The sequence below is a fragment of the Poeciliopsis prolifica genome, unplaced genomic scaffold (genome assembly GCF_027474105.1).
Source record: "Poeciliopsis prolifica strain line A6 unplaced genomic scaffold, Auburn_PproV2 SCAFFOLD026, whole genome shotgun sequence".
NCBI classification, from domain to species: domain Eukaryota; kingdom Metazoa; phylum Chordata; class Actinopteri; order Cyprinodontiformes; family Poeciliidae; genus Poeciliopsis; species Poeciliopsis prolifica.
This window is the reverse complement of record NW_026562401.1, coordinates 535,855-563,128: the sequence shown is the minus strand read 5'-3', so window position 1 is coordinate 563,128 and position 27,274 is coordinate 535,855. Positions and strand designations below refer to the sequence as shown.

General features: G+C 39.1%; 1 protein-coding gene across 1 annotated transcript; it reads right to left on the bottom strand.

The window, feature by feature from the left end:
* Window positions 1-1,307: 1,307 nt before the first annotated feature.
* On the bottom strand, window positions 1,308-16,273 carry LOC129371458 (IgGFc-binding protein). Its single transcript, XM_055048052.1, has 22 exons — window positions 16,221-16,273; window positions 14,196-15,446; window positions 13,760-14,106; window positions 13,093-13,669; window positions 12,411-13,009; window positions 11,755-12,322; window positions 11,376-11,641; window positions 10,611-10,952; window positions 9,954-10,527; window positions 9,659-9,858; window positions 9,316-9,457; window positions 8,298-8,626; window positions 7,635-8,214; window positions 6,941-7,539; window positions 6,005-6,572; window positions 5,091-5,689; window positions 4,051-4,618; window positions 3,769-3,968; window positions 3,264-3,644; window positions 2,865-3,151; window positions 1,674-1,723; window positions 1,308-1,576 (listed from the first exon to the last, which is right to left on the bottom strand). The coding sequence occupies exons 1-21, from the start codon at window positions 16,264-16,266 to the stop codon at window positions 1,714-1,716; spliced, it is 9,033 nt and encodes a 3,010-aa protein (XP_054904027.1). The 5' UTR covers window positions 16,267-16,273; the 3' UTR covers window positions 1,308-1,576; window positions 1,674-1,713.
* Between the last annotated feature and the right edge of the window lie 11,001 nt (window positions 16,274-27,274).

Genomic DNA, 27,274 nt, shown 5'->3' with positions numbered 1-27,274 from the left:
TATGCACTTCATTTTGGATTCATATTATTTCACTTCAAATAAAAGAAAGTTGTTGCTTTTTTCTTGAAGAAATCAAGAGGTCGATTCCTACTCTAACAGACGTTACTCTGCAAATTAGGCAACGCTTAATTCTGTCTGGATGGTGACTGAAAGTTAACACTATAGGAAAGTTCATTTGGATTTTATATGACAGAGCAACACTGTTGTACATGCATTAGGAGTGGGAAAATTATAAAGAATTTCTCATATATATATAGAATTTCTCTCTCTCTCTCTCTCTTGTTCGCTCTCTCTCTCTCTCTCTCTCTCTATATATATATATATATATATATATATATATATATATATATATATATATATATATATATATATATATACATATATATACATATATATTGTATATTCAAATAAATAAGTGTTCTATGAATTTCTTTTCTCTCCCTCTGTTGCAGCACATCACAGAAATACCTTGCTCACAGAATTGTTGCCAGAGTTTCCTCTATGATAGAATTTGATGTTGTGATCAGGAACCGCAGAGACAAAGTATGTGAGTAATTCCTGATTTTACAGGAAGTGGTGGGGGTTGTGCTTGTGTGGCTGCAATCACAGCTGCAAGTATTTTGAGGGGTGTTTCTGCCAGCAGTCCACCAACCTACACTTCTGCCCAGACTCCTGTACAAAATAGCTCAAAACCAGTCAACTGCTCTACAGAGCTTCTAAGAGCAAACATTTTCAAGTCTTGATCTCTGTTGGATTCAGGTCTGAACTTTTGACTGGGCAATGCATACACATGAATATGATTTCACCAAAATTCTTCAGCTATATTTGTGAATGGATGTTTAAGATTTTTGTCCTGATGGGGGGCGAAACATTGCCTTGGTTGAGTCTTTTTGCAGCCAATAGCAAGTTCCAACATTTCCCTGTATTTAATGTCATCCTCCGCCTATCTTCTCCAGTCATGTTTCGTAAATCATCCCTGCAGCATGATGTTGCTGTCATCGTGTGAATGGTGTGTTCAGGGTGATATGGAGTGTTGGCCATTATTAATCAAGTAATTTCTTAAGCCAATTGGTTATGCCTTTATATTATTTTAGGAGAGTAAATGAATTGATTATAATTGCAGACCAAAGTTTAACTCCTTTAATTTTCTTTCCATTTCATACAATCACTAATTTGTTCGTCTTGATTTTAATGTGAAAAAATTGAAAAGGGTTACAGGATGTGATTACTTTTGCAAAGCACAATGTCTTCTGTGTGTTTGTATGCAGCATGTTTTGAATACATGAAACAAATAACTTGGGTACAGATTGTAATCAGGTATATATTTATTCAGTGATTAGGTAGGATTACACATTTGCAAAAGATTGGGAAAGTTTACCAAACCAGGTATAGCGTTTCTTTTTTTAACTTCCACTAGATGGCGATGTTGCACAAGAGTAAGCCATTTGGTTCAATAACAGCAAAGAGAACAATAGAGAACCAAATCCCCAGGAAACAACAAAAACTGCAATGACAATCAGGAGGAAGCGGCGAAGTACGGCAATCAGGGCTGCAAACAAAGAAACCTCTCTTCTTCCTGTATAACAGAAAAAAAAAACACACACATATACGTCACACTGCACAACTGTTTTATTCATTCACATTTTTCCACAGGAAATGGGTTCATAATTTACCTGTGTACCAGTGGCCTCTATCGAAACAGAAGCAGCTTCTCTACAGGCCACTGCAGCGGAAAAGAAAATTGCAGTCAAAGTGGCATTGGAAGAAGGGATTTTATTTCCACTCAAGCACAGCAGAGACTGCAAGCAGTTCTTCTGAGAATTGAATTCTCCCGTACACTTATGTAAGAGCAAGCACTTCTTCTTTGGGTTATTTTCTTATGTTTCTGAAGGTGAAATAACTAAAGAAGAGGAAGTGACGGGTGGGGGGTGGGGAACTCCAAAGGTCTAACTTGAGGCTAGGACACTAAACTAAAGACAAGTTCTCAAATTAATATTGCACCCAGATGAGTCTTAAGTGTCCTTGGATGACAAGCAGAGATTGGATTGCAAGCTTGGTAGCTTTTGATGGCCATGCCTGTCAGCCTCACCTGCTTTTTAATCAGTAATTACCATTGGGGATTCTCTAGCATTTCTTAATTAAATTGAGCCAAATGCAATTAAAAACCACACTCTCATTCCTTTAAAAGGGGCTCTGTGGAGTCCTTGTTTCGTTCATGCTGTTAAGAGAGTAAGCGGTTGAATAGTTGTCGCAACGTCCCTTCTCTCACCGATCTCTGCTTGATTATTTCACTGGTCAAATTAAGTTGAAAGTTTGGATAATAGAGCGGAAAAATTGGATCGCACACCTTAACTAAAGAGGTTAAAGACAATGAACGAGAAGGTGAAGTTATTTTGTTCAAACCACAAAAGCCAGCGTGAGAAGCACTGTGATATAAACATGTAACATGTTGCAACTTGTAAATGTATTTTCTTCTTTGAACTTTTTTCTTTTGCATTTTCTCATGTGACAGCTTCAAGTTTTCAATGTTTTATTTAGGTATTTTATTGATGGACTAACAGAAGGAGCACATCATTATGAAGTGGACATACAAATAAAAAACTGAAAAGTATGAGTGCATTTGTTTTTAGGAACCCTTCCAAATACTTTGAAGCATTGCTTTTCACAGCAGTCGCAGAATATCTTTACCCGCTTTTCAGTTATGCTTTGAAAATTTGCATTAACTTGTGCTGTTTCATCTCATGAAATCCCGATGAAATAGTAGTAGCAAAAGTAAATCTTTTTTGGAAGGCGCTGACTGAAAGGACTGCAGATATTACAACACTTTTGCCCCAAAAATGTTGCAGAATGTTTAAAATACTCACCACCGAGAGAAGTCTTCAGCACTCCAAGACACAATCACAGCTGAGAAATCACCTGTAATTTTCCCATCTGCTGTCTTCATGTCATCTTTGGAGTTATTGTTGTAGTTGCCGCAGGCACCGCATATTTCACCAGATAGGTTACCATCAACAGTGACAGTGACCTTCTGTGATATAGAATAGATAACCTGCACACCTGAGGGCCTCTCAATAACCACACTCCTGTTTAAGATTTGGACTGATAACACATTTGTCACTTTGCTGGGCAGGGACACTTTTCTGCCATTTATCTGGAGAATATAATGAATAGGAAACAAGAGGAAAAGATGTTTTAAAAAAAAAAAAAGCTCCCCGAAAGTAAATTGTTTCTGCTTTAAAATGTTCATGGTTTAAACTACTCACCCAGGTTACATGCTCACTGTTTACTACTACAGTAGTGTCCTTAAAGAACACATACAAAGTGGCAACAGCGAGAGGGGCTTTCTTTCTGCAAAGCCTCACATCCACAACCACACGGAACCACTGATTACTGGTCTCGTTACAAAGAGATGCCAAGTCAAAAGCCCCTTGTGCTCCTATTTTTCCAGACATGCCATCAAAGGAGTTCAGCTCGCCAACCGGACTGATACTGCAGTGGCCCTGTATGGCATGACAACCTCTGACCCCGTCTCTCACGTCACAGACCTCTCCATTGGTACAGAGCAGCTTTTCACATGTAACCAACCCAGAGGCCTGGCACTCACATTTGGAGCTGCAGTCTTTGTCCACTATTGTTTGACCCACCTGAAACACAGTGAGGGATAGTAAAATCCCAATTCAATGGTGAAATTTGGCACAAAAATAAAATATATGAGTAATTTCTTATCCACTAGATTTAGGCAGATGTTAAATCTCTCTCAAAGTTTACCGTCAGGTATTTGTTGTTGTGCACACACCCACAGTTGTCAAGTGGAACACATTGAATGCCATCAGAAACAAAGCCTGCATCACACTGGCATCCTTCAAAACAGCTTTCAGAGCAAGTGACTTGCTGAAGGAAGCTGGCGCATGTCCCTTTGCAGGTGTCCGCACACACTTCGTAGTGACTGTGTGGAGGGCAAGAAACAGCTGCAATAAAACAAAATGTGCTTATTAATAGAAAATTGTAGGTAGCTTGGACAGGCAGGTAAAATGCTATTGTGTGACCTACGGCAGAAGGAAGTGCTTCTCCATGGCTGGATTTGAACTCCTGCACCCTGACAGGCCAGTGCATAGGCCTGTATGCCGTCGCACAGTGTATCCTTGTTGCCATCAGTTGCACAGACATCGAACACACAATTAGACACATATGAGGCAGGATCAACTTTACTGTGGCAGGCTTTGAAAGGCCCGTTAGGCGCACTGATGATGCCACAGGAGTCTGGCTTTCCATACAAAGCTGCCTTCGCTGGTTCACATGAAGGACATTGGCCTCCACAGCCACCGCACACATATCCAGGAAGATCCACCACCCACGCCTCCCCAAACTCAGTGACATCTTTAGTTTGTTTGCCACCAGGAAGCATAAAATCATCACTACCTTTGTTGTTGTAGTTGCCGCATAGACCGCACATCCTACCCTGGTATGTAGAAGGAACGACCACCTCAACATAATACACAGTGTCGTAGAGGACTTTGAGCCCAAATGCTGTTCGGATCACTATATTGCGACCTTCTTGAGTGACTGTCAGACTGCCTTCTTCCAGAGAGAGAGGCAGGTTAAGCAGTTCGTCATTCACCTGTACACATAAGTTAGAGAAAACATTGTGATCATTGTGAAGACTGTGCTGAAAAGGCTAAAGTCCTGTCCTCATAAACACTTTATATTTTTAAAAGATAAATTTTCCGCTACACTTGCAAATTCTGTCCAAAGGCAAACTTAAAAAACTCAAGAAAGCTTAACAAAAAGAAAAATTTTGGAACACATTTATTCAGTTTTTCTGTACAGGATATCACAATAACATGTTTGTTTTGTAAATATTTTTTCTAAATTAATTTAAAATTGACTCTTTAGCCCAAGTATATCTTTTTTATTCTGATTTTTGGAATCATTAAAGTTATATTTCTTCAACAACATACATGGTATTGCAACACTTTCCCTTGGAATCTCTGAGAAATGTGGACAGATTTTTACAAAACCAGAGAAAATTAAAAAAAAAACTAACTCTGTGGCAAGCTAAAAAATATACTGGATAAAATGCTCAAACTCACAGTGACTTTCCATGGAAGGCGCTGTTGAACGTATATCACATAACCATAGACTGTCACTGCAACTGAATTGGTTACAGCCACTTTTCCATTTCCATACTTCTCGTTGCCCTGGGTAACAGTAAATGGTGTGAGCTGACCTTTGTCATCATCGCAAACTTTTGCCAGCACATAGATGCAGGTACCCTGGAAGTCAAACCTCCAACCATCAAAGGAAGTGTAATGAGGGTCACCAGAAGCCACACACTTTGCTTCACCCTCGGGATGGCATCCTTTCACACCATTGATGAGCTTACAGACTTCTCCTATACGGCACTTCTCTTTTTGGCAGGTTACAGCCCCATTCTCTCCACAGGTGCACTTCTCCATGCACTTGTCCTCAGGGTAAAACACCTCCCCTTTCTTGTAGTACTGACCATCATAAGAGCATCCACACTCTCTCACTGGCACACAAGTTTCCCCGCTTAGTAGATATCCTTGGTCACACTCACAGGCTTCTGCACAGCGCCTGTGGCAGGTGGTGAAAGAGGTTAAGCTAGCACAGGTGGTTGGGCAACCCGTGGCACATAGGGTGTAATGGCTGTTAGCAGGGCACTTCATTGCTGCAGGACAGAAGAAAAATACCCAGAATAAAAGAGCCATACGTACTTAAAACAATGCTTAAAGTGGATGCTCCATATTTTATGAGCCAGGGCATGTAAAAGTCTTGAATGTATGAAACACATGTAAAGCACAATAACTTTTTCCATCGTTTTGGCTATGTTGATCTAACTTGTGTTCTCCCAGTGGAAATTGATATTTCTCAGTGGAAATTGATACAATTATTGTGAGCTACAAGCCTCTGCACAAGTAGACAGGAAATGTTGTAAAAATAATTAAGTAGACCTTTAAGTAGATAAAGAAAAAACACAACTTACGGCAGAACTTATTTGATCTCCAGGAGTGGATTGTGATTCCTCTGCTCTGACACTCAGACACATACACTTCCACTGCATCACAAACTGAGCCTTGATGACCATGGTACTGACAAACATCATAAACACAGTCCTCCATGTAAGGAGTGGGGTCCACATGACTGTGACACTCTCTGAAGGGCCCTGCCTTATCAGCAATAATACCACAGTACTTGGTAGCTTGATAGACTTTCTTCTGCGAGTCTGAACAGGCCTGGCACCACGGCCCTTGGCAGACAGATGAGCAGCCAGGTGTGAGGCCCACCTGCCAGCTCTCCCCGAGCCTGGTCCCATCAGGGGCAGTCTGTCCATTAGGCATGTCCAGGTCATCCTGAGCTTTGCCGTTGTAGTTGCCACACAGACCACAAACCATGCCCTGGTAAGTGCTGGGCAGAGAGATGGTCACTGTGCTTCTCCAGTCAAAGCTCACAGTGATACCAGCCCCTGTCTCCAATACAGCTGTACGGCCACTTTGAAACACAGTCAGTTCATTATTGTAATCCAGAGGCAGCAAAGCAAGCTGCCCATTCATCTGAAGAGCAGAGAATGTGGGTGGGGGTATTTTTAGGAGATTATACATTTAATAATTCTGCACACCTCACTGATCTATTCTAATGTGCAGTTAAATCTTAGTTTAATTAAGACTGTCTGGATTAAATTTTTAATATGTGATTAAATATATATACAGTAGAGCATGAGGGATGAGAAAATTAGCACAGATACAAAGGAAATTATCATCCACTCATTCGAATCAGATGGGTTTTTATTTTCAGTGAAACATCTGCAAGCTGTGTCCTAATTCTTATCCCTCCACAAATGGGCAGAAAAGCAGATTACTCCTGTTGCTATTAATCCAACATCCACATGCTATATTATTCATACCACATCATCAGTACTCACCAAGACCTTGTAGGGATACTCTTTGCTGATGATGAGAGTGGCGCCATGAATGGAAATCTTGACAGTCTTGGTGTAGGACACTGCCTTGCTTCCCCGGTTGTCATTCTGCACAGTCACATTGAAGGGCACCAGCCCCGCGTGCTGGGAGCACAATCCAGCTAGCTGATACTCGCATGTGCCCTGGAAGTCATATTTGCGACCATCAAAGGTACGATAATGCGGGTCACCCGAGGCTGTACACAGACCGTAGCTGATGGGCCTGCAGGCACGTTCTCCATCAATTACGGTGCATTTCTCATTGGAAGAGCAGGAGGCGTCACGGCACGTCACCATGCCCAGAGTTGTGTCACACGTACACAGGCGACCGCAAGTCTCATCAGCCCAGAACTGCTGGCCTGGCTTGAAGTAGCGGCCTTGATATGAGCATCCGCATGTTTTAGCAGGTACACACACACCAGCGCTGAGAACATAACCCGTGTCACACACACAGGCCTCCACACACGTGCCGCTGCACTTCTGCTTTTCCTCAGGGAACGGGCAGGATGGCTGACAGGGGCTGGCACATTCTTCATAGTGGCTGTGCCTTTGACAGTTCATGGCTGGATGTAAATAAAATGTTCCAAAGACAGAAAGAAGGATGAGAAGATGCTGAATATTTAACGACAATCTTCAGCAGAAGAATTTTTAAACTTACGACAGTCAAACGTCTTTCTCCAGTTATTGATTATTATTCCATCTTCTCGACACTGTTGATTATAGGAGTCTAGTGCCTGACACAGCATCTTTTTGTCTCCTTTATTTAAACACATGTCATACACACAGCTGTTCATGAAGGCCTGCGGGTCTAATTTCCCATTACATTTCTGGAACACATTATTTGTCTTTGCTGTTAGGGCCCCACAGAAAGCCTGAGTCTGGTAGAGTTTCTTGTCGTTATCATCACAGGTAGGGCAGTTTTTCTCACATGTATCCCAGCAAGGATTGTCCTTGTCCTGATCAGGTGTTTGCCAACTCTTTCCCCACTCGATCACTGAAGAGACAGTTTGGCCAGAAGGGTTCTGGAGCTCATCTCCACGGTTGCCATTGAAGTTGCCGCACAGGCCACAGACACTGCCATAGTAGCTGCTGGGAAGCTTGATGATAATGTGCCAGTTCCAGTCAAAGGTGACAACTAGACCAAAAGCTGTCTGTAGCTCGGCAGTGTTCCCTCTTTGAAACACAGTCACTTCACCATCACCCAGCTGAACAGGAAGATTCACCAGCTCTCCATCCACCTGAAAAGCAAATATCAGAACAACACTCATACCAATCACAGAGAAACTTGGCAGGTGAACCAGTCAGGAGGCTAAAATCTCACCATAATTTGACCAACTTCGTTTTTTCGAATTGTTATGGCATACCCAAACACAAGCACATCAACCTCCCTGACATAAGAAACCGCCGTGTTGCCTCGGTTGTCGTTCCTTTCGTTTACAGTGAATGGAACAAGACCGTCTAGAGTCCCACAGGTTTTGGAGATAACATATTTGCAGGTTCCTTGGAAGTCAAAGTTGTACCCATCAAAAGTGTGGTAGTGTGGGTCACCCCAGGCCCAGCAGGTGCCAGTGAATTTGGGGACACAGTGAGCCTCGCCCTTCTCCACACGACAGTTTTCTTGGACACGACAGTTAGCATCTTTGCAGGGATCTGAAAGAGAGAATCACGTTTAAGTTCCAGGGGCTTTCAAAAGCATTCATACTCCTGGAAACTTATAAAATTTTTGCTACATTGTGATCTCAACTTTACCTAGACTAAGGTAAAGCATATGTAGGCTTTGATCTAAACATTTAATTGTATCTCTGCTGCACTCTCAACTTTTTTGTAGAAAGTTGAGAGTCCAGCAGCCCAATGTTTTAAACACAGAGGTGTCAAACTCCAGTGGCCACTCCCCTGCAACTTTTAAATGTGCCCATGCTAAATAGAATAATTAGGTCATTAGCAAGACCCTGGAGAACTTATCTACACACAAAAGAGGTAATTAAGTCATTTCATTCCAGTGTTTTGTACCTGTGGCACCTCTAAAAACTGTACGACAGTCGCACTTGAGGACTGGAGTTTGACACCCCTGCTAACAGGTTGTACTTCATGACTGACTTGCAGTAAGCCCCATCAATACTTCCATTAACTCAACAATTATGTCTGTCACATCATGTCTCTACTACATACATCAAAATTTCTGGTTGTAATTTCAACATATAAATTATTCCAGGGGTCTGAATAAATTTGTAATCAATAAATTCAAACTATATTTTAAAAATAAAGTATTATTGTTACTTTTTTCCCACTTCACCACATTACTTTATATCAGTAAGTATGCTGTAGTGTTTGCATCTTACCTGTGTGGTGGCATGCCCGGATTCCGTTCTTGATCATGCATTTTGTGTCTTTAGGACATGAATATTTTTCACAAACAAGGCCTTTTGCTGGATTGCAGGTGCACTTTGTGTTACAGTCCTCTTTATATATGATTATACCAGGCTGGTAAATAAAAAAGAAAATAGTGAGTTTAAATCCCTTCAAGGGCAAATTAAAACAAGTTTTAGATTAAAAAACTTTTTTGAAGATTACATCTTAATGTAAATAGCTGAAATTTGCACTTTGTGTGGAGCAAATGGACCTCACATATAGGCCATTTTTTTATAATTATGCAGATATACTGAAAGAGTTGCTGAACTGTACTTTGTATGTTTTTCCGTTTTCATAGCAGCCACATTCAGTTTCGTTGACACACGTCTGTCCGTTGAAGAGGAAGCCAGTGTCACATTCACAGCCTTCCGTACAGCCAGTGGGGCACTCAACAATTTCCGTGAGGCCAGGACAGGAAGTAGAGCAGGTTTCAGCACACATTTCATAGTGACTGTTGGAGAAGCAATTCATGGCTAAAAAAGAAAACCAACTAAAATTAAAAACATGTGAGAAATATATATGTATTTTTTTATGTAGCACGCAATAATATGAAAATAAGAAAACCTACGGCAGAAGGATGGAGTTCTCCAGCTTTTGACATCCACTCCTGCCAAGTGACAGTTATAAGCATAGGCTGCTATGCTGTCACAAAGCACATTTCCTTCTCCGTTGGAGGCACACAAATCAAACACACAGTCATCAAAGTACAGCTGTGGGTCAATTTTACTGTGGCAGGCTGCAAAAGGTCCATTGGCTGCTGCGATGATACCACAGTAAGAGGGCTTTGAAAACACAGCTTTGTAAGCTGCATCACAGTTTGGGCATTTATCCCCCTCACAGCCATTTTCACACACTACATTGGGAATTGTGATTTTCCATGATGTTCCAAACTTGTTGACGTCATTGGTGACTTGATGGTTGGACATCTGGAAGTCATCATTTTTGTCTCCGTTGAAGTTGCCGCAAAGCCCACAGACTTTACCACGGTAATTACCCGGTACTGTGACCGTCACATGGTAGACCAGATCATATGTGACCACCAGTTCAAAATCTGTTACAATGACATAATTTCTACCCTCCTGATAAATCTTAACTGCTCCATCGTTAAGATTGACAGGAAGGTTGTTAAACTCTCCATTAACCTGAAATACACAGGATTTATAAATATTAATACTGTGGAAACAATTTTACACATTCAAATAATGAAAAAAATATCATCACTTACCAATACTCCCAGCATTTTGTTTCTCATTATGAGGGTGAAGCCATAGACCTCGATTGCAACCAGCCTGGTGACAGAAACCTTTTTCTTTCCCCTCATTTGGTCCCATTGTACATTCTCCACCTGAACTGAAAAGGCTTTGAGGTGGGTGCCCTCCACGCCACAACTTTTAGAAAGAATATACGTGCAGGTGCCTTGGAAATCAAATTTCCTCCCATCAAATGAAAGGTAGTGGGGATCACCAGAAGCTTGGCAAACACCTTTACCAACTGGGTGACATTTTTGAACTCCATTCTCTATCTTACACTTCTCATTAGGGCCACATGAGAATTTTTTGCACTCAACCTGATTGAAAGACACACATGAAATAGTGTTTGCAAATCCAGCAAGGTAAATTAATTCACTGTGCCTAGATAAATATTTCACCCTTTGAAATTATTTTGAATTTTGTTACATTAGAACCATAAACGTCAATAAGGTCAATTACCAAATCAGCACTTAACATAGCAGCTGTAACTAGAGGAAAATATAAATCAAAACATCACAAATATGTGATAGACCAACACAAATAATATCCACCCATCATCTCACATGCTTGCAGCTGCAATTGCGGCAAAACATGGTTCTACAAATTTCTACAAATTACAAATCAAAATTTCTTTTTACTTTATATTGATGACATTCAAAAAAGTTTGTGGTTCTTAATAAGTTACAAAAGTACATTTGAATAATTTTGCCAGCGACAGGATATTTACTGTCATTCGTTACCTCTCCATCTTGTGTGCATTTGCACTCGAGCTGACACTCTCCATTTGGGTAAAATACCTCGCCTATTCTGTAGTATCGGTCATTGTGGACGCATCCACACTGTGAGAAGGGGACGCAGAGATTTCCACTGAGGATGTAATCTTCATCACAGACACAACCCTCCTCACAGACATCCTCACAGCCCTGAGGAGGAGCAAGGCTGCTACATGTTGCAGCACACGCAGTTGCACATATTTCATAGTGGCTGTTTTGGGGACATTTCACAGCTGCAAGCAAAGGACAGATGGCAAAAAAAAGAAATAAAAATATTTGCTGTTGTCATAAAAAAGTACTCAAAAAAGTTTGCAATTATTATTTCTATTGTTGATGCATTTCTTACCACAGAACTGACTAGTCCTCCAGCTGTTAACCTTAGCCCCCACTTCTTGGCAGGCAGATGTGTATGATGTAATAGCCTGGCAAAGTACATCCTTCCTGCCTTTATACAGGCACACATCATAGACACAGTCCTCAAAGTAGTCAATTGGATCCACCTTTGCATGACACTCTTGGAACGGCCCTTTAGGGTCTGTAATTATCCCACAAAAATCTTTCTTCTCATACTGAATCTTCTCCGTAATGTCACAAGTGGGACATACTCCTTTACAGCCTTCAACACAGCCTGGGATTTCAGCCACTCTCCAACTTGAACCAAAGTCTGCTGGCTTGACAGGTTTGTTGCCATTCTTAGGAGTTAGATCATCTTGGGGTTTGCCATTGTAGTTGCCACAAAGACCACACACAGCCTCCATGTAGTTGCTCGGCAATGTCACAAATGCAGCACTTTGCCAGTTAAAAGTGACTTTTAGGCCAAAATCCGTGCTGACAACAGCATACCAACCACTTTTATGCACAGATATTTGCCCATCATTGAGATTAATGGGAAGATTAACTAGCTCGTTATTTACCTAAACGAAAGAAAGTTTAGTTGCACTCTTGTGCAATAAAATAAAGTCAAGAATCAAAACTCACAAAGAATTCTTATGGATATCTTACCAAAATCAAGTCTTTGTGTGTATTTGTTATGACAATGCTGGTAGAGTAGACATTAATCTGTACTAACTTAGTATAGGAAACAACCTTGCTGCCTCTGTGATCATTTTGCACCAGCACTTCAAAGGGAACCAACTCTGGGTCTTTTGAGCACAGTGCAGCAAGTTGGTACACACATGTGCCCTGAAAATCAAACTTCATCTTATCAAAGGTCAAATAATGGGGATCACCGGTGGCATGGCAGGTACTATGGGACAATGCTTGACATCTTCTTATCCCATTCACCAATTTGCATTGCTGCCCTGATCCACAACCCTTATCCTGGCACTCCACACGCCTGCTTCCAGGAACACATTTACACCAACGCTTGCATTTCTGGTCAGCCCAGAATGCTTCCCCAGCAGGAATATAGTGACCCTCATAGGTGCAACCACACTGTGCAGCAGGCACACACTTGTCTCCACTCAGAAGGAAGCCATTATCACAGGTGCAGGTCTCAACACAACGGCGTTTGCATTTAGAGGGTGCGGTTGGGTCAGAACAAGTAGCTGGGCAGGCGTTTCCACAGAACTCATAGTGACTGTTTGCTGGACATTTGGCAGCTGTGAAGAGACAAAGTAATTTAAATAATGGATTGTGAACATTCAAATAGACTTTGTCTTATACTTTGCATTAAGGCACTTACGGCAATTTGCCATCTTCCTCCAGTCTTCAACCTGAATTCCAGCATCTTGACAGGCTTCGGTGTATGCCTCAAGAGCTTTGCAAAGGAATTGATGAAGGCCACCTCCCATGCATAAATCAAATTTACAGTTTTCCAGGTAAGCTTGTAAGTCTATGACTGGATGACACTTGTTAAATGGACCGTTTTCCTTTTCAATGAGTCCACAATACGAGTTACTCCCATACTTATTCATTAAGGAACTGCTGCAGGTGTCACATCCACCTACGCAATCATCTATACACTTAGGATCAGGCTCCAATCCCGGAACCTTCCAGTTGCTCCCAAAGGCCACAGCCCCACCTGCCTGGGTGCCAGAGGGTGTGATAAAATCATCAGCGGGGTTGCCGTTAAAATTACCACAGAGTCCGCAGGTTTTGCCAGCAAAGCTGCTGGACAGACTGACCACAAGATTGTGATCCCAGTCATAACGGACAGAGAGGCCAAAGTCAGTCTCTATAACTGCAGAGCGGCCACATTGAAACAGATTCAGTTTGTTGTTGTTCAAGACAATAGGTAAGGACCACAAACTGTTGTCAATCTGCACAATAAAAAATACAAATTATGTTAATTTAACAAAACATAGCTGACACATGATAACATAGTTTAAAAAATATAAAAAAGCCCTTACCCTTACACGACCTTTTTCAGACCGAACTACTGAGATGGTGATATCATAGACTTTAACTATGACCAAACCAGTGTACGACACTTTGCGACTTCCTCTGTTCTCATTCTTGGCAAGGACTTCAAAGGTTGGGAGTTTGCTGTTACCTTCACAGTTTTTAGCAATGACATATGTGCAGGTACCCATAAAGTCAAAACGCCGTCCATCAAAAGTACGATAGTGAGGATCTCCCATGGCCCAGCAGGTACCGAGCTGTGGTTTCACTGGTTTGGCCACACAGGATGGAAACCCACCACTCATTTCACAGACCTCATTGGGACTACAAGTAATGCTACTGCATGATAAAGAGCCTACAGAAAAAAAAGAACACATTTACAATTATTCATCTGGCATGTTTGAGAAAAAGGATTTCTGGTCAGCTTTAATTTTTACAGCTTACCTGAATTCCCTTCCTCTATGCAGTGTCCTACAGAACCATAGCCATTCATTTGACTGACTCCAATGCTGTAGAGCCCAAAGCTCGAACCAGAGCTGGACACAGTATGGATTCTGTTGCCAGAGATTTGTTTGTAGGACATCTCTGCCCACGAAAAATCTGTCCCAGCAACCATTTTCCATTGTACATCTTGTGGTAAATTTTTGTTGTCCAATTGAAGTCTGGCTGTTGCACTGGTTTTTGCAACAATAAGGGCTTTGTTGTCAAAACTTTCAAGAGCTTCTAATGAGTAAGAAGAGCAGAAGCGGTCTATGGGCAGGATTGTCATAAAAAACGGATCATAAATTTGGAACCAACTATATTTAACGCCGTTAAAAAGCATCAGAACCTGGATGCCATGGTCAGACTGAATAAAGAGTGTTTCGGGGTGCTTTAATCTGATCTCCTTCACCTTGCCTCTGGAGAGATGAAAGGCATTCTTGCCTTTACCATCATTAATGCTGACTTGGGTTACTTGAGAGGCCTGGAGATAAACAGAGTCATAATTCTTCTGGAAGCTCAGAGCAGATAAGATGAAGCTGGTTCCCCAACTGCTCACTGGTAAAAGCTGCTCATAAACGTGGTTGCATTTAGAGAAATAAAGGAAGCAAGTGTGTCCTGAGAACACAGCAACAGGATGCTGGGAAGAAACTTGAGTACCAGACAAGTCGTATTTGCTCTGAAGCTGAACACTCTGATATGGCTCAAGATCTATAACCAACTTATTGCCTTTTTGGAAGACACGTCCCTGAAAGGTGATTAATGCTTCAGGGAATATCTCCACCTGGTTTTTATCTTTGCCATTTGTCACAGCAAACTCTTTGCTAGTGCTGTAGGGACCACTGGGAGGAGTGAGGATGAAATATTCTTTCCCCCATGCATTAGTTGGATATATGACAGAGGTGTCAGCTGTGAAGAGCTTACAATTGAAGGAGGTTACAGACACATCTGCTGAAGCTTCAACCTGTACAGTTTTGTAGGATTTTTCACTGTTGTACATCTCAACACCAGTCGGGACATTGAAAGTGACCCTTTCCCCAGATTTAAGGCTTTTTTCCTCTTTGAACTTCAAGAGAGGCACCTGGACAGTCACTTTGGTGTTGGCTTGAACAGCTGTGATATACAGCTGAAAACGAGGACTGTCATAGCCTGGTGCATAATTCTCCATAAATGATAGAACAAACTCCCTTCCTGTCCAGAGAGCATGAGATGGACCTGAATGATTTGGGATAAAAATGGGTAAAAAAAATGAAAAAAAAAAACTTTAATGTCAAAGCTTTTTCAAGTTGTTTCAAAAAAACAATAAGCTATACACAACTGAGTTTCACAGGGTTTTGTGTGTTAAAATTATGTGATAAAAGCATTAGAAAATTAATGAGACTATTGACATCACAATGATCAAAGGATTCACAGAGAGACAATTATGCATGAAAATAATTATATATATATATATATATATATGTATATATATATATATATATATATATATATATATATATAGATGTATAGATAGATAGATAGATAGATATATAGATAGATAGATAGATAGATAGATAGATAGATAGATAGATATATAGATAGATAGATAGATAGATAGATAGATAGATAGATAGATAGATAGATAGATAGATAGATAGATAGATAGATAGATAGATAGATAGATAGATAGATAGATAGATAGATAGATATCAAAGAAAAAAGAAACATTGTACTATTTGAGAAACCAAAGAGACGGCTGCTGAAAAAGAATCACATTTTTAAAAGAAATGGTCACTTTTTATGAAATAGATTGATATATTTTGAAGAACCATTAGTTCATTGAATACTTCTAAGCATCACTCAATAAACGAACAGTGTAAAAAAAACTATGTCATATTCAATCAAAACTTTGCTGTAAAAACTGTGATATGAATTACACTCTAATTTCAGCCAAATTAAATTACACAGTAATAGAAATCGACAAAATACTAGTTGTACTTATGTACTTACAACTCAATAAAGCTCCCACAACACAAAACAGCACAAGGATCCCCATGGCTGAAAAAGAAAAGAAATGGTTTTAGTTTAAGGGTTCAACAGTTATATTATCTAAGTCACACAAATGCTGATTGATTCAGTATGTGCTCACCTGTTGATTAGTTATGTGTGAGCACCTTTTTTACTCCTCCATCCTTTTTTATAATGATGGACGAGAAAAAAAAAAGAAAGAAAAACACGTCAGCCAATCAGAAAAATAGTATGCTTCTCTTTAACAATATCCTTCCTCTTAAACAAACAGAGCCAAAACTTGGCAATGACTATCAGGTCCTGTTGTATGCTTACATGGGTGTGAACATGAATACAAACTACATTTCTAGTAAAAATCATTTGTACTTAGGGTGTATAATTTGTACTTGGGGTGTACTGTTCTTTAGTTCTCAAGAACTATTCTTAGAGATAGGGTGAAAAGTTTAGATATCCAGGAAGGACTCAGATTTGAGACGCTGCTCCTTCAGGTCAAAAGGAGCCAGGTGAGGTGACTCTGGCATCTGATTAGGTCCCTCTTGGACGCCTTTCTGGTGAGGTGTTCTGGGCACAACATCAGGAGAAGGCCCAAGAAAGACCCAGAACATGCTGGAAGGACTATGTGTCTCAGCAACCCTCAAAGTGCCTTAAGATTTTCTTGGAGAGAACAAGTGGCTGGGGAGAGGGAAGTCTGGGCATTGCTACTTAAGCTGCTACCCTGTGACCTGACCCCGAATAAGTGAAAGTAGATGGATGGATGGATGGATGGATGGATGGATGGATGGATGGATGGATGGATGGATGGATGGATGGATGGATGGATGGATGGATGGATGGATGGATGGATGGATGGATGGATGGATGGATGGATGGATGCACATACATGCACACACACACTCACATGCATGTTACACAGAGCACAGTAAAGTACAGACAGTAATCTATACTGCCCCCCGCCCACACGCACACACTCACACACACATAATGGACATTGACATTGTGCCAACATTGTTGTTGTAAAATTGCTGTTGTCTCTTTGTTTTAAAAATATTCTAGAAATTGTCACAAATTGTTCTGAAAATGCTTAAAAAAGTGAAAAATTTTAATATTTCAAACATGAAATAATTCTTGTGTGAAATAAAACAGCAGAAAGTATTATGTTAAACATTATTTTGAATCAAAATGACAAAAATAGCAAGAACACACATTGATTCAAACATGGGTCCAAAAAGACCCACTCATGGAAGTCTGTATAGTCAATATGTCATGCTTCAGAGGGTTAAGAAAACAAAAATTAAGGTATTGCTGTGGTCTAGTGAAAGTATGAATGTAAATCTGACTAAAATAGCAGCATATGACCCTAAACCTGAGAGTCCTGTGTTTTTCTTTCATATTTGCCCCATGAAGTCAGCAATGAAACAAACACAGCATGTGTACACAAAAGTTCACTTCATGAGAAAATATTGATATTGCCAAATATTTAAAATTAAGTACTGAGACTGAAGACTCCAATACTCTCTACTCCCCGAAATCTGTTTTGTATTTAACTTTCTTTGTTCAACCAGCTTAAAAGTCATTGAGATCAAGACCAATCACATCCAATATAGATATAATAACTAAAAACTATAAATGTGTGAGAGTATCCACAGATGAGAATGAATATTTTATTAGATTTTGTATTGCACAAACAGTTCCAAAATACTTTTTTTACACTTAGCATTGTGAGGTACTTGTTAATCAAATACATAATTAGCTCATTTACAGATTTTCTCAGTTGCTTTAATACATTTCTCAAATTATTTGTGACATTAGTAAAACACTAAGGATTCACCTGGGAGAAAATGATCAATTCAGGACAGATTTTGAAAAAAAAAAAAAAAAAAAGTCCAATGCAAACATTTTGAATTATGCTTGACATCTTGTGACAACTGGTTTTGGGTGTTAAGTTTCATATGACAAACTGAAATATTGTGGAGCTCAATACAATTCGACAGAGATGGTTATATTACATTTTGATCAACATTACATGAGTAAGCCTGTCACAATTGCAAATTTTGTTGGACATTAAATTGTCTCATAAATTATTGTCATAAACAATTGCCTTTTTTCTTTATCTATTTACCTATTACCTATTTTCAGTAATATGATGGTAATATTAGAATAATTCAAGAACACATTCTCAAAGTGTTTGTAAACAAAATTGACCTACAAAAAAGGAAAACTGAGACCATAAGGCACAAGACTTTTGCCATCCAGTTTTTGGTAGAAAGAGAGAAAGAAAAGGAAACAAATAAATCATGGAAATGGAAATTATTGAGCTTGTTTTAAATTATCTTCTTTTAAGCTGGTCAAATATATCTTGTGTCAAGCTTGCAAAAGGGGCGGATAATCCCAGAAAACGGATGCATCTGGAATTAAACCAACATCTTGAACGGTAGTGGTAGAACCAACAGGGGTGGATTCTCTGTGGGCTTTAGTGTGCCATTCATAGAATAACTACTTGTCAAACAGACTGAAATAAAAATTGCAGAAAGTAAATATGACTCAGCGCTCAAAAGTTTGCATTAGAGTGTCTTTAAAATAAGGATTAAAAACTCAAATATTTATTTGGTGTTCATGCAGTCCAGGGCAGGGCAGATGGCCCCTTTATCTAATTCCAGCAAAACAGCGCTGCAGCTGTTTTGCTGGAATTAGATAAAGGCGTGCCCTCAAAATTGTTTTGTTAGGAATAATCCTGCTTTAAAACCTACATGACCTTCAATGCTCCTTTTAACGTTTATTCTGTAAAAGGAGCACAGAAATTGGTCATTTATTGTATTCAAATGGATACTATGCAATATTTATTACAGCAGGCATGCCACTTTGAAAAGTTCACATAATCCTATTTATAACTCCTCATTGTCCAAATACTAATTAGTGACACTAGAGAGCTACTGTTCTACATTGCTGCCTAGTGTTAAAAAAATTATTTGATTGACTTGAGCAGAGCAAATTAAGGTAATTAGAGTTTTCTCACAGATCACACAATTTGCTTAAATAACGGAGGATGCTTGGACTAAGATGGCACCAATCTCCACCTCTGTCAGCCTTTCTCCCAAGGCACACCATTATTTCTCTGTTTCCATTTTACAAGTTACAGAGAGTAACTCTGATCTTTCTGTTGTGAGAAAATGTGAGAAAGAAAAAACAAAAATAGGCAAAAGCATCTCCAAGACTGGTCTGTCATCAACACTTTGTATATGCTCATGCTTCACTTAGAGCTAAATTGACTCAGAGTTGAGTTATCTGATTGACATCACCTGTTTTGAAAACAAAAACAATATACTTCACAGACCCCAATAGGTTTTTTAGAATTTCTGTCTTCTATCCAGGTTTTGTTAAACCTGTTTTTTTAAATAAAGTTGCAGGATGGAGGTTTTCTTTCAGCAGGAAGACAACACTAAAGTGGGTGCCATTTCTAAAGTGGGTGCCATTTCACAAATCTAGGAAGCCATTACCCTGAATCAAGTGACTAATGCAACACAGCAGGCTGATGGCAAAGACAGAACAGATCTGACTTACAGTTTTCTGCCCAAACTCAATGTAAAATCCACCCAATAAAACTTACAGCCATAATCTCAACCTCTGTTGAAACTCTTGTTAAAAGTGATAGATTCATAGTGAGACTTGATGAACCAATAACTATCTTTAACAGATTCTAAACATTTCAGAATAAAGGACTTGATAAAATTAGTGCAAGGACATGGATATCTTATTAAATAGGTTCCAAGTTTTTACTTTTCTACTACACAATGACATCTATTTTAATAGAATTTCCTATAATTACTTTCTAAAACCCTAAAGAATATATTGTGAAAAGCAACTGAAATTCAAAGCAGGCATTTCTGTTGAAAACAAAAAAACAAAAAAACAAAGTTAAAAGCTTACTATGTGCCATTTTCAAGCAAACTGGAATCACCAATAATCTTTAAATACCCCCATCACAACATCCTTTTGTAATTAACTGTTATCCTTTCTTAAGGGACAGCATGGTGTAAGATAATAAAAGAGGCTCACGAGCCAGTCTGCAATCTTATAACTCTGCAGACATGTGGTGCCTTGGGCTCTATATCCTCACATATCAGCTGACTCAAATGGGGGCACCAGGATTTCTGTGTGTGAACTTCAAGCTAACATTCGTCACTCATCTCTGGAAAAACAATAATGCTCTGCTTGCTTTAAAATATTCTGTCAAGACGCAAGTACTAATACCAGTGTTGCCTTTTCTGTCGGGAATGTGCTTTGATTTGAAAATTATATACAGTTGCATTCAGTAAATTAGAACATACAACCAAGATTCTCAATGAATCTTGGTTGTCAGATTAAAACTACCTTTTGAAAATAACACATATGTATATCTATATATGTGTGTGTGTGTGTGTGCGTGTGCGTGGGTGTGTGTGTGTGTGTGTCCTTTGTCCTCCCAAAGAACAAATGGAAGGTTTCTGCTGTTAGGAATCTTTAGAGGTACATTGAAACTTTGATTAAAAACTAATTTACACACAGTGAGTTTTTTTTTTTTTGTATTGTCTCTTCACTCTGTTGACCCAGAGTCTGTGTCATAAGGATATATCAGACTCTGCTGTCATGTGGAAACAGAATGGACAAATCAAAACTCACTTTTATCCAGCAGTCCTCAAGTGCTAAGATGCTTCCCGTCATCATATATATCTACACTGACATGAAGACTTAGGTGGGATGTCACACACCTCTTGCACAATAAACACTGGCAGATTGTGGGGGATGAGAGAAGCGGGGGAGCTGCTGTTTGTTCAGATTAGTGATTATTACACTGCTGCTAACTAAAGATAGTTCAACTATTCTTTTTAATCAACGGCTAAGCTGCAGAGTGTGAAAAGTTTTACCCTTTTGCAAAGCAAAAATGTATTAAAAAGATTTTCAAGTTCATGTTTTACTTTTTCTTTTAACCTAATGTCAGTGCAAACAGAGAAGTCAACTGATTATAAAAACATCCAGTACCAGGAAGTAGTCGGTCACATGAGGACAGTTATGCACGGCTGGCAAAACAAAGACCAAGTAAAATCCCAGAGGATGATGTGGTTGAATCCAACATAGCATTGCACAGCAGTGAACGACCTTTAAGAGTGCACAGAGATATCCAAGTAGGTGGCTACTGGACAGCTTAATTAGATGAAATAAGCAGTAAGTGTAAGACATTATATGGGTTGAAGTGAACATTGAGTCCTAAAATATTCATGATTAAAACATGGCCAGTTTATGAGTTCTTTCAAAACATATTTATAGTGGCAGCATCTTGAATGGAGCCAAAAACAGGAGTAATCACAGAATAAAATGTGTGTAAAGGACTTGAGACTGTGGAAAAGTTCACCTTCCAGTAAGAAGACAGTAATCATACAGGCAGAGCTGCAATGAAACAAAAAAGTAAGTGTAAATTTATGTAACATTTAAGTCATCTAGCAGATGTTACGGCTCAAGGCTTTTCCTCTGGGTCTTTCACATCCCTGTTCTAGAGCTTCTAATTGGTAGTGATTGGAAGGGGAGGCAGCTGGCCAGTGTCCCCAGAATAACTTCAGCTTCAGCTTAAGATGCACCGTTCCTTCTCACTACACCAGACCATTCTTTCCATCTCTCTGCCACTGTCTCCCTTTTCTCCCTCTCCTCTCCAACCAGTTATGATTTTGTTCAATAAATCCCATTTTTAGTTATCCCATGCGTTGCTTCCCTTTAATTTGATATGGTTCTGGAGCTAGACCTTAATACAAACCTCAATGAAAATCTGCTGCAAGACTTTAAAAAAGAAGTTGACAAAGACCCGTTATCCAATCAGGTTTTACCTTTCAATGTGCATTCGGGTTACAAAGCACAGATCACACCCTTTCTAGGTTGGTGACAGAACTCAAGATGCCATTTGTGGAGCAATGCTAAAACTGACCTCCGTGAACAGACAGAAGGAAGAGACGGAGGCAACAGGCGTTGTCAAACACAGCAGCCAGTAATCCATCAAAGCCAGATTCAACACAGCCCCAAAGGAACGGGCAGCAAAGAACATCTGGGACACAGCAAAGCTATTTTTATTTGAACTGACTGCTTTGGCCACAAGTTAAGGTGGCTGCCTGTCAAACTTGGAATTTTGAGACACAGATGAGCTAGCGTCTTGTCATGAGTTTAATTAGCTTAGAAATGTCCAAGACATATCTGTTCTGGCTTGATGAAACAAAAACTACTGAACAAAACCCCCTTTTATCTACTGTCTAACTAGACTTAGCTTTTAACTAGATAACAATGACTTCTGTCTGTCTTGCCAGATCATAAGTTTTGTCTCTGATGAGCATTGTGAAGCTTTCACTGCTAAATTAGTATCTGAAGGCTTTGTGGGTTATTAAAAGTAAATGTCATCATTTCATTATATTGACAGTAAGTGAACTCAAATCATTAATTCCATTTTTTGTTTTTATTTATTTATTTATTTTTCTTGCTTTTGGTAGAGGTACTTGAATAAAATATTTGGGTGCAAATCAAAACTGATGTTGAAGTCTTCAAATATAACTTGCATTGTAACTGTAGATCAACATTTTAGTTGTCCTTCTTGTAATTTCTTTACATGCTAATCCACAGTTGCACATTCTCTAAAACTGCTATATCTTGCCCCTCCATTAGATAAGCAATTTATTTTTTCAAGAGACACTCTGCAGATGAGCTGAAAGAGCTTTTCTGACTCTGAGAATATTAAATTGACCTAGGTGGAGAATGAGAAGTGAAGGTGAAGAGGGCAAAACGTCATCTTTCCACCTGAAGTCCAAAGGTCGAGTTGCAAAAACATGTAAATTCTTAAACTGATACTTTAATGACCTTTCTGATTTTTTCTTGTAGTCACACCAAACATAAATTCTTCTAAATCTGTTTAACCAGAAGTACAGTTCAGTTATCCTTGTTGATTATTTCCCCTACTTTTCCACATTTGCGTCTGAGACAAGGCTATAATTTTCAGAGAAATTATAAGAGATTATATTTGTTATCAAATTGTACTCTACTCTGCTTTTTCCTTTTAGCGAAGGATTATTGGTAAATAATTTTGACAAATGAATATAAATATACCTAAATCTTTCTCTCAATGTGAACTGTTGGTCTTTGAACTAGCACAAAGTCTACTTTCATAAAGCTTGAATTATTTTAGTATTTGGTTATTTAAAAGAGTCTACAATAAGAGTGTCATGTAGTCTAAATGGTTCATTAGTTATTATTATCACCGCTTAACTTGCATTTTTTTACTGTTGCCTCACAACATGAATTTCAGGGGCTTAAACCTTATAGAGGTTTAAATATCTTTTTCCTTGCTGTTTTCTCTGGAAGACCACATACTTTCATGTTATGCTGAATAATATTTTATGAATATGAATGAACCATGCAGCCTGAATAAAAGAAATAAAAAAAAACATAAAAAATATAAATTCTCATCTCATTTATGACAGAGCATGTGTCTATGTGGAGATTTAAATCTGTAGGTTGGAGAAAAGAATAGTACTTAAAGGTATACCCAGAGGTGACATTAGCAACCCAAGTATTATAAAGGTTATTTTTCAAAAGAATAGGCTTAGTAAAATAACTGGAATGCATTTACTAAAGAGATAAAATGTTACATGATAAAGTTTCTCTATTAAACATATGAGAGATTCTAATACTTTAAGTACATAGGATTTGAAATATGTAGAAGTGTTTAATTTAATTTAGGTATTTTTTGGATTCTTCCATTCATCCTCTGGCACAATTTCTTCAAGTTTCACACTTACATCCAGACTACTCCTGAAATATCTGCTCCAAATTCAAAGAAAAACTATTTAAACTTTAGCCCTGATTAACTGAAAACTAGGCATTTGTGACAGACATTTTGAATAACTGTGAATTTTAAAATCTGCAACATACAGAACAGCACCAGAAGCTCCCTCAGTACCACATTAAGTGTACATGTTAAAGGTTACCTGGATCACACAGAGAGCCTTTTTCACACCACAAGCCTATATCACAGAAAAGTCTAGTTCTGAATAAATCTAAATAAATAAATAAATCTTCCTCAGGATGTGTTTTTTTTTCTCTGTTGGTTGGAAATAAATTCTTTTGACTGAAGGCTCTTGAGGTTCTTCCATTCATTTTGGCAGAATGGCAGGTTCTCACAACTCAATTTACCTGGGAGAATAATTCATACTCAGAATATACAGTAGGGCACCTATGCAGAGGGACAAATAAATGGGTTCTGAAGTCATTACACGGGATGCTTGAATTTTTCATAAAGAGAGAGGAAACAAGAATGCATTTCATTGACATAAAGGTAAATTGCATGCTTTGAATGTGCTTTGCTGCTATCAAAACAGTCTATACATTCAATTTCTTGTAGGAGCACTTGTGTAGATTGGTGCTGTTACAAGAACTATGGAATTCAGAAGTCCTTCAATCAAATTCAGCATGCTGAGATTCGTCTAAAGAGCACTTTGAGGGCTTGGTTTCAAAGCAGCAACACGCTTCTCAGAAAACATTGTGATACATGACGTATCCCCACCAAATGCCATTGACAGCTTTGTTGAGATGGAGATGGAATTGCCTACACATGCCAGAGAAAGGAGACAGTTTTTAAATCTGCGGACAAGTTTTATTATCTGAGGTAAAACAGCAGGGAATAGAGTCAGATGTGTTGCTGAAGCGACAAGACAGCTTTGCAGAAACACATCCGTCACCCGGGACAGAAAGACAGTTAAACTTTGCAAAGGTTAGGGTTGACCAGTGATGCATTAGTACCATCTAGTGGCCCAATTGCACCTGAAAGGTTACAACATCAATACTGAGTCCCAGCAGGCCATCTGTTATGCGCTAAGCACACCAAAACAAGATCAACATTAAATACCTACAGACAAATGTCTGATTTGTATGCATATCTCCCTCCTCTGTTTCCTCATGTTTGTAATCGGTATCAACAATCTCACTATGATGAAATGTTATCAGCTTGCAAAGGCATCTGCAGTCACTTCATATTTCATTTGATGTGCAATGATGCTGAACTCCAAATAGTACAGCTACAATTGTAGGGGATATTAATTTAATTCACCCGAGTAGCAGAAGAGTGGAACCTATTAATGCTCTCAGCAAAACCCTGGACTCCTCCAGGCATAACGTGGGGCCTTGCTGGGGTAAGCACACAGCTGGATAATCTGCCACGAGGGCGAGACAGTGCACACCGGAGACCGCTGCAAAGATTCAGGTCACTGGTACAGCTCGTGTAAAAGCTTGAGAGGTCCACCTTTCCATGACAGTGTGTGAATGGTCCATTACCCCACTCCCCCACAATCTTTCAGCAAGCCACTGGCTCAGAGAAGGAGGCTGGGCACTTGGAAAAAGTTCAAAGACTGTGAAAGAGTGTCTTCAGAAGACGATATGTAACCAAGAGCTGAAAAATGCTTTTGACTGTGAAACCTCTCTGTGCTTAATGGCTTCAGGTCAACAGCAGGTGCAGAGTTCAGGTTAGCACTCAGAACGTGAGTTAAATTAGCATATTTTCTGAAGAGTTCTCTACTTAGTATCAGAACCCTTTCAGAGACTTTATTTATAGCTAAATCAGCATGAGAGAGAGTGCAGGTCCTGATAGAAAGCTGTCACTGGGGAGATAAAGCAACATATCCTTTTGCCACTAAGGCGAATCAAAAATTTAACCGGGCATCAGCAAAATATAAATAAATAAAATAAAATAGAAATAAAATATCAGGAACTTTGTTAGCTAATGTGATATTTCAATTGCATGAGATGGGCAGGGCTCTGATCAGTCTAAATACAAATTATTGATCAGTTTCATGGCTAAATCTGCAGCCACCCAATAAATGTCACTAACCCCAGTTCACCAACGTAAAGCAAAATGTAAGTTATTTTTGTTCATGTACACTGCCGTGACATAAGCTTTGGTTATATAATAAATGTTCATTTGACACATATGACATATATTACTTCTATTTGGAGCATCTACATTTAGTTCACTCTTGTATGTTCAACTTGCACAGGAAGTGCTGATTGGGCAAGACTCAATGCAGCTCAATCAAGGGACGTTTTGAGCTAAACTTGGTTGAAATCAGTTGACTTTCTTTCAGTGCCCTGTGATGTTTGATTCTTTTTAAAATTGTTTTATATTTTTAGACTAAAAACATACCTTTTAAAATGTATGTTTTTACATCTATGTCCTTATGCTTTACTTGCTCCACTACATTAACACTAACATGTAAATAAATGCTTTATTTATGTTAAACATGTAAATAAAGTGCTACAAAAATACATACCGTTTTGTATTTAAATCACTCAAGATCCTCCACCATAAGTGGATAGTGTAGTAAAGTTGTTTGAAAAGCCTGACAAAAGTTCAGCTTTAAGTATGTAAGTTTTTTGTTTGTTTGTTTGATTATGATGATGATAATTAGGAATTAATCTTCTAACATCATTTTTTGATCATTGGTTTTTTGAAAGGGGAAAAAATAACATATTAAGAAAAAACAACACAACATTCAACAGCATTCCTGAAATATCCTGTGAAGTAAATTGAATTAAAGCATTTTCCCCTTAGTTTTGGTTTTTAGACATTCTTGGGTGTACCAATAACTGTGGAGGCTGCTGCTTTCAAACTAATATATATATATAGACAGCAAACAGACATGCATAAATGCCTGATATGGGATTAACGCAGAAATATTTTTCAGAGCTGCAAGAAATTAAATCAGAGTGTGTCCAGTTGGTGTTTGTGTCACCGACAGCACATCCTTCATGAGCCCAGATGGATGTTTGCTGCACCAACACTTGACACTGTGTGTGCAGTCACACTATCACTAAAAGGACACAGGTGCCATCATCCAGGATGAACCCCAGAGCTGCAAAGGCACATCTGCCCACAAGCTATGGGGTTTAGGGGAGGGGGACTTGAAATGAATGAAGCCTCACAGGTGGCAGAGCAGGCTGTGTCACAGGAACCATAATGGCTATTCAGTGGGCAGGAA